The sequence below is a fragment of the Notothenia coriiceps genome, unplaced genomic scaffold, assembly GCF_000735185.1.
Source record: "Notothenia coriiceps isolate Sejong01 unplaced genomic scaffold, NC01 NC01_scaffold00013790, whole genome shotgun sequence".
In the NCBI taxonomy this organism is placed as follows: Eukaryota; Metazoa; Chordata; class Actinopteri; order Perciformes; family Nototheniidae; genus Notothenia; species Notothenia coriiceps.
The window spans coordinates 152,178-166,385 of NW_011346491.1; the positions used below are offsets into that span (position 1 = coordinate 152,178).

The 14,208-nt window shown below is 41.1% G+C and overlaps 2 protein-coding genes across 3 annotated transcripts in view; one reads left to right on the forward strand and one right to left on the reverse strand.

Moving 5' to 3' along the window:
- Positions 1–429: 429 nt before the first annotated feature.
- On the reverse strand, positions 430–8,892 carry puraa (purine-rich element binding protein Aa). 2 transcript variants are annotated; one of them, XM_010774302.1, is made up of 3 exons: positions 8,721–8,892; positions 6,332–6,411; positions 430–4,665 (listed from the first exon to the last, which is right to left on the reverse strand). In XM_010774302.1, the coding sequence occupies exon 3, from the start codon at positions 4,583–4,585 to the stop codon at positions 3,728–3,730; it is 858 nt and encodes a 285-aa protein (XP_010772604.1). In that variant the 5' UTR covers positions 4,586–4,665; positions 6,332–6,411; positions 8,721–8,892; the 3' UTR covers positions 430–3,727. The 2 variants fall into 2 exon arrangements, with proteins under 2 accessions (XP_010772604.1, XP_010772603.1); XM_010774301.1 differs by lacking the exons at positions 6,332–6,411; positions 8,721–8,892 and adding an exon at positions 5,864–6,279.
- A 1,291-nt stretch (positions 8,893–10,183) lies between these two features.
- LOC104948141 (pro-neuregulin-2, membrane-bound isoform) overlaps positions 10,184–14,208 on the forward strand; it is a gene marked incomplete at its 3' end in the record, with an annotated part of 32,651 nt that continues 28,626 nt past the window's right edge. Inside the window, exons 1-2 of the mRNA XM_010774306.1 lie at positions 10,184–10,191; positions 10,956–11,434. Coding sequence (XP_010772608.1) covers positions 10,184–10,191; positions 10,956–11,434 — 487 coding nt within the window. The remainder of the gene's footprint in view (positions 10,192–10,955; positions 11,435–14,208) is intronic.

The following is a 14,208-nucleotide window of genomic DNA, read 5'->3' on the forward strand; positions in this document are numbered from 1 at the left end:
GTTGGAAGGTACAACTTATCCGTATAACATTTTGGTAAGCATTATGCGTCTCTGTTTTAGCAACACATATGCTATTAGAGAGTTACAAGCAAAACTGAGGCTGTTGTGGTGAAAGAGAAAGCCTGGCGTATGTTACAAATCATGTTCTACCTTAGTTTGCAGTAAAATGCCTTACAACAGAAATCTAACTTGCAACTACAAATCCACACAACTTTATAAATTGGTATTAGCTTAAAACAAGTATTCACATAAGAATATTTTTTGTGTTTGAAAGCACTATGGCAAACCTTAAAAGTATCATTAAACACATGCAGGTTTGTTTAGTGCTGATAAACAAGCTCTCGTTTTCTATAGCCTTATATGAGAATTAAAGCTCAAAGAACAGCATTCTTTGCAAACGGATGGTCACAAATAGCATAGTCCAGATGATTAGAGAACAAGGTAATGCTTTATTTTACAGCCTGGTATTATACATACAGTACTTATGTAGAAATCTCTAAGACACAAGTAATCAGTAACTTGTCATTGCAAAGTTTGCATTTTAAAAGGCTGTAAAATGAAGCTTTAGTAATTAGTATCATTGTAAATGTAGACATTGTGGACAACACTACATCAAAATTAAACATACTTTTCCTCAGTGAATTGTCGACATTTGGGGAAGTTGTTTTTCTCCCAACAAGAAATGAAACAAAAAACACATACATTTTGAATGTAGATTTTCCCTCATTGGGTAAATTAAATTTATTTTTGAAATTTGTCAAATGTACATAAATTATATATAATGCATCAAAACCAAATCAAATACTTCTTTATCTTTAAAAACAAAAAAAGGACATTCTTTGTTGAGATCATTTTAAACAAGTATTGGTCAGGCATTTCATTAACCTGGAAAAAAGCAAAGTGCTACACACAACAACCACTGAAGACAGTTCACCATACACCTTAATGAGAATTGGACTGAAGCACCTTTTCTTAGCTTAAAGCTAAAATGGAGATCTCACTGTATTTTTTTTTTAAAGTTTTCCTTTTGACAAAATAAAACTCCATTGTGTGTTTATAGTCTACCTTCAACAACCCATCCAAGTTTACCTTTTTCCTAAAGAGAGGCATACTTGCAGTGACATTGTTCTATTTCAAGTTAAAGTACGTATGTGAACTGCTTAACCCAACAGGCTGCTAAGACCTTGGTTTACTATTTCCTCCAGGATGGAGCTTTGAGTGCAAATAAAGGCATATAACTCCTCATGAGAAATGAACATGGAATTCAGCCACATGCTTTACAATAGTAATTATATATTTAATTGATATACATATATTGCCACCATTGGCACATACGATATTGCACACAGTGATGAAATGTTGCACAGAAAAAATAGATATATTTTTTTGTGGGCACAAACATTCCAAAATTACAAATAATGTGGAATAACGCTGAAAGGTAAAACTTCGTAAAACGAAAAAAACAAGACATGCTTGCTGCTCCCCATTAATTGAGCGACTTACAACTAACACATAGCTACCCAAGCCACAGAAGGAGCGTTTCAAAAGGGGGCTGGCTTCCAAACAACAACTCATAGCGTTTCAGCGTACTACCGAATGTTCCCAATCTGCCCCTGCTCTCCCTGCTAACGCGCTAGGCTAGTAAAGAGCCAACTCCTCTGCATCACCTCTCATCTAGGTGACCACCCCCTTCCATGTTTACATGTAGGCCGATACCTGGATGGCTAGGGAATGGGGATGGCGAATAAGTTAGGAAAGAAGGAAGGTAGCAGAAAAAAGAATTCTGCACCAAGTTTTTTCTTAAGAGTTTTTTATTTTTTACAAACCCTTTTTAGCACCACGAGTCGTGCGCTAGCGAACAAGAGGGCTGGGACACAATAATGGAAGAAAGAAAGGAAACGATAACTAAAAGAAGCCAAACTGCGATCCAAAGCATCAGGCCAGCGTGTAAGCATGCAGAGCGTGTAAGGCACCAGGTTGTTTATATGCTGAAGAGGATGCTCCCAATCAGGTATCATTTAGGCTATACCATAAGCTCCAGAAATAGGTGGTCAATAACTGTCTAGTCTGCTGGTTTCCAGTCCATCTAAACCTGGGAGCAATCAATTAATTCAATGCTGAGGAACATCTGACAGTATCTGATTGTTGCCAGTTTCCCTGGAGTTTACTGACAGAGTTTATAAAACTGCTATCACACATCTATGAGATGCGACTGAGCTGGTTAAGAACTAGTTGTTTTCCGCGTGGCAGCCCAAATATTTACAAATAGACCAAGACAGAATCTGATCAGCCCCGGCAGGTAGATATATGGGCTAACAAATCTCAAGTGGTGCTACGTGTCCAGATAGCACCACTGAACTTCACACCTTGAGATCTTAAACTTGTAGGAATGTGCAAATCCGCTGACTGAATTGAACCCCTTTCACCTTGGTTTATCCAGTGGTCCTACCTATAGTGGCAATGTTTTGATTTCTGTTTGCGAGGTTGCTCCTTTCGAATGCGCTCTGAAACAACTTTCCCTACAACAACATAGCCTTTGAATGGAAATCACTCTGTACTCAAACTTGAGATTCATACACTGCAGGCAGATAAAGATATATATAGGGAAGGGTCCTTGGGCCAATATTTTAGGGAAACCAACTAAATGTATCTTAGTGCAGATTAACATGCAGCAACAGCACTCCTTGGCAACATTTGGACTTTTATGACTGAACAGATCACAAAATGCTTTAGATGTACAAACCAAAATAATGCTCTGCTGATTTTTTACCTCTTTTTTCAGACCACTAAGTCAAATCAGTGTAGGGCGTTTGTCTTATTCAGTAATCTGCAAATTCAGGCCATTTGCAACATGTCACAGAATTTCCTCTATCGATTACACATTTAGTACCTTTAAAATTAACACATTGCATTAACAACGAGACACAAAAAGGTCTACAATATATCCATTTGCATGGCAACAATTTAAACTGAAACAAAATTACAATATTAATATTTCTTTGAATGCCTCGGGCAAACGTCATGTGAAGATCCATTGATCAGTTCAATATATTTGATTTGTATGCAATGCATATTGCACGAGAAATAGAGCACTTATTTCATTTGATGAAATGCCTATGTTTATTTTATACTGCATGACATCTAACCGGTTTCCGAAGCAGGCCTAGCCCTCATATGAATTATGTGTAAACACATCTCTATTCACATGTAAAAAGTAAATAGAATGGCATGTACATGTGACAACCTCTTACAAAGTTTTGGAATTTTGGTTTTTTAAATTAAATGATCCGATTTGTGCTGAAGTCATTAGCTCACATGAAAAGGAAACGGGTTGTCCTCTGCAATAATTCCTCTTGAACATTGGAGACACCATTTTTTTTGTTTTACAATAGCTTTAACTGGTACAAAAGTTCTGTTAATAAGGGAAATAAAACACTCAGTTCAATATTGTTTGTCAAGTAGGAAACAATGTTCAAATATAATGTTATTACTTTGTTTAGCAGCCTGTTACTGTATTAATGGTGGATAAGTGGGATAACATCCAGCAATGAGTGACAACATGTCATAACTGTCAGGTTGTGGAGGTTTCTTATATTGTGGGTGATGCTCCCTTGGAGTTAAACCATTACAGTTAAATCTTTAGATTTCTTTCTTTATACAGTAGAGTTTTTAATTATATTTCTCTTGTTATTTTTCGTTATTCTTGCATGTTTTTTTGCTATCTATATCAATCCTCTTCTCCTTCGTCTGGCTGCATCTCCTCTTGTTGCTGCATCTCGCTTGCTCTTTTCTCCCGTTGCTTCTCCTGGATCTTCTTCATCTCCTCGGCATATTTACTGAAAGTATTCCCAAATTTGGACCACACTTTGTAGGGCACGGTAATCGAGTTGCGGTAGGTTGGCTTCACCTCGCTAACCCTCATGAACACACCATACTTATTGGATCCGACGTCGAAGAAAAACCGTTTGTTGTCCACAGTCAATGATGACCCTTCGGGCAACTCTGCAGGTTCGTCCTCTACACCGTAATCGTCAATAAGTTTAGCCAAAGCGTCACGAAACTCAATAAGTCCCTGGGCCGGCAAAGCGATGGTCTGGCCTTGCGTGGATCCCAAACCGGGCCCCCGGTTAACGGTCTGTCGAATCCTCAGAAACCGACCCCTCTGGTTCTCTTTCAGATCCATGTAGTATTTGCGGTTTTCCCGGACCAAGAACTCGCTTTTGAGTGCTCGCCTGGGCTCGTCTTGCACCAGAGCCGGGTTGCTCGGACCCAGCTGCGCATAATGTTCGATGAAGTCCCCCAAGTAGTCACGGAACTCGACAGCCACCGACATGGAGAGAGTCAGGCGGCTCTTGTTTCCACCGGCCCCGACTTCTGCTATCTTTAAGAAGCGGCCTTTCGCGTTCTGCTTCACGTCCAAATAGAAGCGTTTGTTTTGGATGTCAACTCGCTTCGACGCCAGCTCTTGAGTCTCATGCTGGAGCCCGGTAGCCGAGCCCGCCCCTCCTGTCGCGGGGTGCACGGAACCGAAGACTGGGCCCGTGGCTGCTCCTCCCTGCTCACTACCACTGTCTCTGTCCGCCATGATGCTGCCTGCCTGCCTTCTCCCTCTGTCTGCTGCAAAGCCACGGCCAGTCACGGAGAACGCCGGAGCTCTCGCGAGATCTACAAAGAGAGGTATAAAGAGGCGAGGGGGAAAACATTATGCAGAGCGAGAAGGACGCTGTTTTCTCCCTCACACAGGGTGTATTATCATAGGATGTCATAACGCAAATGAAACAAGGGTTGTTTGGAAGAAATGCAACTCCTCATAGCACTGGTTAAGTTTCGATTCACCGGATAAGCCTCTGAAAATGACGGGGGTTTTACAACAGACTGTAGCCTGCCCTCTGTTTCAAAAAGTAGGAGGGAAAATGCTCATCTTTCCAAGTAACACAGGTTACATCAGCTCTGTGCATGTTCAATATGCTCAATATTCTTATAAATTACGAATTAGTCAATGATAAGGTATCATGACAATAGTTTACTGCTAGGCTACACACATGTTTGCCAAATTCATTCATTTCTTATGACTCAACTCATGGGAAACTTCTGTCATGACAAACAAGTCCCTTGAGCAAAAATTATTAGACTTTCGTTCCCTAAACTAGTCAGTATCACCGTTTTTTTAATTATATTTTTAACGACATTGAAGGCTAAGACCTAGGAATACTAAATAGCCTATGGCAGATGACTGCTTGCATGTAAATTAGGCTATTTTTAAACTTGATACTACACCTGTGAATTAAGCAACATCACTATATTTGTTTTCAAAACACATTCAATTCGTTGTCTCATATTTAATTCAATATTTAATTTTCTGGCAAGGCAATGAGATGAAGGGAAAAGCCCTCAACCCAAATGTTTGTAGGTTTAGGAATTTAGAAAGGATTCAGAGCCTAGTTGGTGTCATTATGTAAATGTAACTTTTTTTTACCTCGAGTCAAAATTAAAATCGATTTTTAGTCAACCTTTAGGGTTTGAAATCAGACGAGTTAAACTGGTGGGCCTACCTTCAGCAACTACTGCAGATTGAATTCATATGAGAATCCAAATGTTCACGAAAATAAATTAATAAAAACAAACAACTCTTTCAGTTTGCTTATTCGGCCTTTCATTCAGACTCGCAGATTCGCAACATTGTAACTCTATCTGGGCCTAAACGACCAGCACGCTGTCCCTGACTGCCACAAGCGCGCTCACGAGAAGCACACATGGAATAAAAGGATTACTTACAGGTGTATCTTTTGCATTGGAGAGACCATCAAGGTAAATCATTTTTTTATTTCAGTCATCTAATTTATGACGCCAGTCTATAGCTTACCGTCGTGAGGTTGATGTGAATGTGTCCTCGTCCAGGTGCTCAGAGTGTTTTGTGGCATTGAGTGGCTGTGCTGCTGTTTAGGCCCACCTCTTCTTCATTGTTAAGCTACATATTGGCTACCTGACTGCAGGCTGCAATCGCATTTAAAGACAGCTGATGTAAATTGTGTCCGCAACCCCTAATTGACTGTGCTTTAGGATATGGCATATAAAGACTGGTGGCTATGTTTAGGCCTATAGCCTACTGTAGGACCCTATAAACACACGACTTGTCAAAAGAGGATGATGTATGCATATTGTTATTCATTCCAAATGTGATTGCAAACAGCTTTACATTTATGTTCTTAATTCTTTCTTATTGTGATTACAGTTGACTATTTGCATGCATGTCTACTCCAAAAAACAAAAACAATCAACGGATTTTAACACATTTTATTAGGCTACACACGACACTTTTAATGTAGCCTACCTGTTTTTGGTCAGTTGTTAAAATACTATTCCCATGCTGACGAAACTTTCACCACTGTAATGTTCTTCCTTCTGGTCCACCTGTAAACAAATTTGATAGCGCAAACATTTCACTTAAAGCTTCTTTGCCTCTGGCGTTATTTCGATGGTGCCAATTTGCTACTGCTGTGGATGAATGTATGATATGGAAAAGTATGTTAATATTTCTCTCAAATAACTTTGCCATTACTTGCTAGTGCTACGTGATAATAATTCCAGTCAATAAAGTCAAATGAAAATATTTAATAGAAGCAGATGTTTACGCATGAGCACTAAGTTGATATTTAGCCGCTATGGGGAACAGCCAGTAGCCAGGAACTGGCCATCGGGACTAATCGGTACCGAGGTGGGCCGGTCGGATAAGTCACACCCCCCCGACAATTTACTAGCCGTGCCGAGGTGGGCCGGCGGCACTGAAGTGGGCCGGTCAAGAGTCGCGGGCTGATTTTTAGTCCCAGTCCGCCCCTGGGAACAGCTGACCATCCTTTACATAAAACGCCGTATAAGAACTCTTTCAGAGAATATTTGGTATGCACGCCACATTTATTCGTATGAAAGTGAAAGCATTCATAATTGTAACATTTGATTTGGCAACAAGTATATTGTTATCGCCTAATGATAGATGGTCCGTTTCTGGAATTTGATCTTTGATTAGCATTTTTAGGTGTTTTGATGACTCAACAGCGTATGTTATTTTATATATAAAATAATAATACAAATTTCCACGGTGACAGAATTGTTAATGATAAATAAACGTGGACTTTTTCTTTAGTGTAAGCTTCATAAAGTGCCTGTAGGCCTGAGTGGAACTGAAGGAAGTCTGACGCACACACTAAGATACCCTTAAACTGTTTACATTCATTAGATTTATTTATGCTATATATATTTTATTTTTCATACAATGGAATATAAAGTAATTCATATTAATTATGGTTTTCATGGCAAATATGTGCTACTAATGTCCATTTTTGGCTGGGAATCATAAGACAAAAGCAATAAAAAAAAAAAAAAAAATCAAGTTAAACATGCCTTATCATTTTAGAGAACTACATTGTTTGGATTCATTATTGATAATTGAAAAGCCATTGGCTGAAAACTAAGAATAAGAAATAACATTAATTTATTGAAAGTGAGTTTACTCGTCTACTTATTTGGTTCATCCTTCGTGTGAGGAGGCATGTCGGCCTATAGGGGGCTACTTTACCTGAATTCCTCTTCTTTAACTCTTTGATTTAAGTTTACAAATTACATATTGTGGAAATTATTCAGATATGCCCTGCGAAAGTCGCCCGGCCTCCTGATCAGCTCCACAGCATTTGTCACGTCTCGTTTTTCAAAATAATGTTTGGAGAAATGTTAAATAAGTGAGTACATTATTATTCAGCTGTATAAGACACATCAACCAACATCTACGCAAGCAAATACAATCATATTACAGTCATTAAAGAGGGCTATTCATGTACCTCGTAGGATTGTAATGTCCATAGGCCTACTGAGGCTTTGTGAGCCGTTTGCTGGTTTACCCTCATCGCAACATGCCTAACCCACGCTTTAAATGTTTTTGATTTATTTATATTGTTGAAGCAACGCTAGCCTTTTTGCGTGACGTGATCTTTTTTTGTTTTATGTTTTTCTGAACCAGGTGTGTGATAAACACGAGCCTGCATGCATGCAAAGTAAGTTATTCATATACTTAAACTCTGAGATGGTCTCTTCGTTTTGTTATAATAACTTGCGTGCAACATAATATTCTCTTTAGGCTCTAATTACAAAAAAATCCACATTTAGAGTTTGACACTACTTTATAATCCAAAACTTCCTTGGACATGTGATATGTCTGGCTAATTTCCTTGGGTTACCTAATAGGCTGCAGAGGGACCCTCGCCCTGTCTCTGTTCCATGGTTTCTTAGATACTGCACACAACAAACAACCTGTCAAATTTAGTTAATCTATCGTGAATGGATAGCCTATATGCACCATTTTCAGAATATTTTTCAATCGTGAAGAATCAGTTGTTTGAATGACGTCTAACACAGATTTTACCTTTTTTTTTTTTACAGAAAAAACAAATCTGTCGTCGCAGTTTATTAAAGGGCAGCCTCTGTGGTCTGCTCTCAAAGTTTTGCCTACATCCCAACACCGGAATGCAGTGACGCTGCTTCAAATCCCCCTTATTATGTCCGACGCACGACCATATGCTGTAGGCCTATTCTGCTTCTGTATAACTCTTTGGAGTGATTTCATATGCTTGGCTGCACGTTAGGACACTTAACTGCTGCAGGACGCGGTAACAATACAGATGACATGTACATATAGCGTCATTGCAACCTAGCAAGATCCCATAACCTACCTTACAGCGCTCAGTCTGCAGAGGGGAGCGCCTACAGCATCGAAGGCGTGCTGCGGAAGACCAAGCGAGGCGTTAGACACATGTATGTGGCTGCCAGGCCTTTGTATGACACCTCGACCGACTGATTCTGCTTGCTTCACAAGATGGACAAGGAACGGAGAGTCGTGGCACAGAAAGCAACACACGCACAAGTTCAACGCCGCACGCTTCACCTCTGATGTCAACACGCAGTGTGGGAACTCCGAGGACTAGCGCCCCCCCTTGGTTCTACTGAGGAGTTGCAGCTTTGCCTTCTGGTGGTTACAGGTAAGGCAACAGTTTCTGCAACTGTTATAAAGGGCACTGTCTCAAAAAGAAAATAAGCTTTGCTGTTAACACCTCTTACAATTTCAGGTTGATAATATGTTACGTGTCTCTCTCCATGTTGGATTTGTCAGGGCCTGCTCTCTCTTCTGTGATTAGTGTTGTTTAAAAAAGCACATGAGCAGTTGTTGTTACGGGAAAAAGGGATTCAGTTCACATAATAATACAATATGTTATACCTTGTTTTACATAAGCATACAGGTCTAATGTATAGTCTACATGTAAAGGCTTTGTAGGATTTCAGCACCACGGAGAGCAGACAGGTATGTTAGGTGCATGCGCACAGATGAAAACAGATAATAGTTGTAGCTGTGTCTTATACATTTACAATAGACATTTGCTTGTTCTGAGTCTCATTTGTTTTGAGTTTTAGGGTTCTTTAATTGCAACATGTATTTTCCTAAACTAGGCCACGTGAATTGTATAGTCCACACTGAGCATATGTTGTATGAACGAATTCAAATGTGGGTGCTTTCTTTTTATTATTTAGTACTTTTTTCTGTTTGATTTACAGCAGCATTTACATCAAGTGTGCATAGCTCATAAATACTGTGTGGACAGCAGATGTCGCTCTTTGTGAATACTGTCAGTGCAACATTCTGTATCCGCATTCAATTTAGACTAAACTAAACATTACAATCATACATTGACGTTAACATTGCTATATATATCATCCACACTGTCAATATTTCTATGATTCCCCCCCCCTTTAGCTAGCATGTATTTAACTGCTTCATGGGAGATATTGTGTTAATAAATCAGAATATAATACCAAAAACCCAGAAAAACTTACTTTTTAAATGTTTTATTTTTAAGTGTTTTTTTTTCTTTGCTTTGGACCCCAATTTTGCTGCTTTTTTAGCTGTATGGATTTAATGCAGTGCTTCAACATCAGTTTTTTCAGAGGCTGAGCAGCGAATGTGACCTGAATGCAGGGCATGACTTAATGGGATGAGACGCAAAACTCATTCAAAACAGTCTCTTGAAGAATCTGAAATGCTTTCGCAGCCTTAGTCATCGCAGCCATATGATTTTTAGGCCCACCGGACTATATATGCAGCTGCATCTTTCACCGTGAACATATTTCGTTTTTTGGAGTAATGCCTTGGTAAGATGCGATGCTGAGGAGGGACAGTCGTGGATTTAGGATTCCGTTTGTTTCATTATAACGTGAGATCACCGCTGATAAAACACCATGGAGTGATTGACATACAGTAACTGGGTTTTGGGAGAGAGGAGATCGACCCCTTGGTCCATCGGTTGCCTATATATCAGTGCTCCAATCCTGCGTTTTTGTTGACGGAGCCCCTTGGCAATCGGCATTATTTTCTCTCCGTCTGTGGTTAGTGGGGGAGGCGGAGAGAGAGCCACGGTGGAAGTGGAAGGCGCCGTGTTAGCGTTATAGCTTCCGACCAGAGATATTGTTTTATTTTTTGGAAAGAAGCGTGGCTTATGTTTTGCGACTGGACTACCAAACTTGTGGTTCACTGCTGCATTTTGCGTCTTTTCCCTCCGCTGCAGATGATACAGAAAACCATCATAGCGGTACCCCACCACTGCAATTTTTGGGCAAAGATAAGAGTGGCGTCGTCTTGCAGTTAAGGCTACTATGGCAGCATAGGGGGAATCTTCTGGAGGGGAGAATCCGCCGATTCCGCGCTTAGCCTACCTACAATGCCTTATTATTAGCAGTAAGCTGTGACTGGATTTGAAACCCAGCATCGTCCCGCGGTTCCCCCGTTTCAAAGCTGCTGTTTACCCATTGAAAATCACTTTGAAAAGCAGCGGATCCCGATGGCATGGACACTTATGCAAGGTCTGCCGCGCTGCCGTGCTACTGGAGCCTACTTGCTGTCTCTTCATTCAACCCAGCTCCATCGCCCCGCAGCCCAGAGAGCCCTGCCGCAACGCGACCAGCGACCACCGAGCCAAAGCAGGCGGCATGAGGCTTGATTCAGTACATTTATCCATGCTGGTCATCGGGGTCTCATTCGCCTGCTACTCCCCGAGTTTGAAATCCCTGCAGGACCAGGTTTACAAATCCGCCGTGGTGATCGAGGGCAAGGTGCAGTCTACGCCTGTGAACGTCTCCGCGGAGCGGTACCGTGTGCATGTCAAAGTGCTGGATGTTTGGCCCCTTAACAGCGGGGGTCTGGAGCGAGAACAGCTCGTCACCGTGGGGGAATTTGGATCTGAGGCTCCGTGCACCAAAGTGAAGAAGAACCACAAGTACATTTTTTTCATGGACCCCACTGACGAGCCATTGGTTTTCAAGGCATCGTTTGCGCCTCGGGACACGAGTGTGAAGAGCCTAAAAAAGGATGTTGGGAAGATCTTGTGTGAGGACTGCGGTAAGTTAATGTATTGTGGATTACCGGTGAAGTCCAACCCGGAAGAATAAACGGTCTGTTAACGGCTCCCTGGCTTTTAGGGCTTTTGGTAACGGGCACTCTGGTGAATTGTGGTTATTATGGCAACAGTATTGTTTCGAGTCAGTGGGTACCAGATAGGTGCCTAAGGGGCGTCTATGCAGCAATTTTCGACAACTCTCGCAGGCTCCCATAGCCCACATGATCAATCAAACTCTCTTTCTCTCTTTCTCTCTCCCATTCTCTCTCCCTGAACTGCATCAGACATGCGCCTCGCACTGTTGCTTGTGAGGAATTGCAGTTGGTGTGTAGTCAAACTATCTGCATCCTGCAAACCCGCATTATACTGTACGTTTCATGCACATGCTTATGCATATTTAACTAGTCTGCATATACAGATGTCTGTATTCCCCGCATTGAACCGGCTTCCTCTATGAACATCGAGCACATGCATTTATGGACCCGGTACAATTTCAGGACCAGGGACAGCGGCCTGTATCACCGGTATCACGTGTGGAAAATCACGCTGCCCTAAGCAAATTGGTTCTCAGGCTATATTTAGGCTCACACCCTGCTTTAATTCTTTAATACCCCACACTTTAGTGTAGCTTATCTTAGACCAAGTCCTGCAGACATGTATCTTCTATGCATGCTCAGAGCTAGCAGTGTGTGGTGTAGTCTTAAATAAATCGATGGGGTTGCTGTTTAAAAATATCAGAATATATACTTTACCACCCATCACTTTAGTATTTTTTAAGATTTATGCACAAGTGGTTCAGGAATGGGCTTTGGTCAGCAGATGTCACCCTTAGGGAGAAACCTCACATCGAACCAGACACATTTTATTTTTAATAAGGCTTTTATTTAAGTATACTTTACTTACTACTTACTTTAGTGAACAATGGCTTCTCGCTGTCTCTCTTTCCTTCATAGCTAATTATTTCATTTAGGCACTGAAAGTAATTGACTAAGAACAATGCAGAATATTGTTGCAGTGGTGTTCATGCAGTAAGCTGCACACTCGATTATGTGTACGTGAATGCACAGACATTAGTGTTTAAAAAATCATGTTCTGTTCAGGAGCTCTGTCACAAGATATGCTAGAGCCACCTGTCGGCTGCTCAAATGCTACAAAGTGTCTTTCCTGGTGTTCTCCAGTGGGTAAAATGAGACTCTATACTTTAATTATAAAGTGGTGTCAGTGACTGCATCCTTAAACACAGTGCCTTTCACAGAGCCACTCATTTTGTACTCTTATGTCCCATACTAGTCAGCCTACTGCCATCACAGGGTACACACACTCACTCGGGAGTTGTGGCCTAGAAAATGATGTGTGCCCTGCATTGCCTTCTTAAATCCTCTTATGATACTCATGAGACACAAATGCTCCCCTCTCTGGATTGTGCCTCACTCACTTTTAAACTCATCATCCCAATAGAGGGGAAACACAAAATGGACCTTATCACCTGTTGAGTACCTTGAACAGCCCAAACCTCCCCCGTGGATTCTTCTGGCATTAAGCTAAGGGTTTGTCAGTGACGTGATCGCACTGGCACAATCACCACAGTCTGGTACCTGGGAGAGCTGCCACGCCCGCTCCCTGGGCCTCTGAAGATCTCATTTATTTAGTTCAAAGTACCCAACAACATAGCTCGGGTTTCTCTGGTAGGTAATTGTAGTTTAGCGGCTTCTCACTCAGTGTAATTGATCTAATCACTCGTCTCTTATCATGCAGTCTAAACATTACCTTTCATAAAGACAGATAAACAGTTGTTCCCGTGGCCTCTTGATCTTCCTCCTTCATTCAGCAGGGACGCAATATCAACAATGTTCTGTTGACTGCTTCTCTACTTCATATTAAGTCACAAACACTATATTAAAAAGCATATATTTGTTTACACTATTAAACTTGAACTGCTGCATATGCATCTTTGTTTGCAAAAACTGCTTCTATGGCCGCTTGGCACACATTTAAAATTGGCCTCGAATCCCTCTTGTGCAGATACAAAGAAAGCTCCCAAGTGTGTTTACCAGGGGACTGAGAGTAGAAACCGTACAAGTCTCAGAGTGATGCAGGTGTTGTCTTCCGGCTGCCTGGAAAACAGGCTAACTAAGGGGCTTGCCACCTGCACCCTTTCCTAAGGAGGACCCAGCTGGGAGCTCTAGGTTCCAGCCAAAGAAGGAAGGAAAATACTATTCTTCTGATATAGATTACAACAAACAGGCTCATGTTTCTCGCACTGGCTGCTGGTTTCTCAAGCAGGCCTTGTTGTATCTGGCCATCATTCTACTGTAGAGTAAAGAGAGTACTGACTGTAAACCTCTCAGACAGCTACTGTATCTAAACTCATAGCTGCAAGTGTTTCCTGGCATTGCAGATGACAAAACATCCTCATTGAAGTTTGTCCAACATTTAATCCAGACACATTAACACATGTATTTCATAGTGGACTAGCACCTGAGATGACATTATGTGCGATTCACAAGGCCAGCATATCCATTAGCGGGATCATGGTAATCTCCTATTACACATTTTTCTTCAATGTATACACTTTCAAAAAGAATATCTAGCTCAATTGATCTTTTCATTTGTAATAGTCAGACATCACTGTACTTATGTAATTGTCATTTCAAGTAGATACAATCTGCTTTTTTTTAAGCTGTCATTATTTAAGAGTGTTTTAGTCTAAACCGAAGTCTGTGTAATGCAACATTGGGAAGCTTTTTTGTCTATCCATAGATCTCACGGAGGAGAC

Coding starts and splice junctions, on each gene's coding strand:
- puraa (XM_010774301.1), bottom strand. CDS start 5,921: ATGCCACAAAACACTCTGAGCACCTGGACGAGGACACATTCACATCAA. Junction 4,666..5,863: donor TTCACATCAACCTCACGACG/GTAAGCTATAGA, acceptor CTCTCTTTGTAG/ATCTCGCGAGAGCTCCGGCG.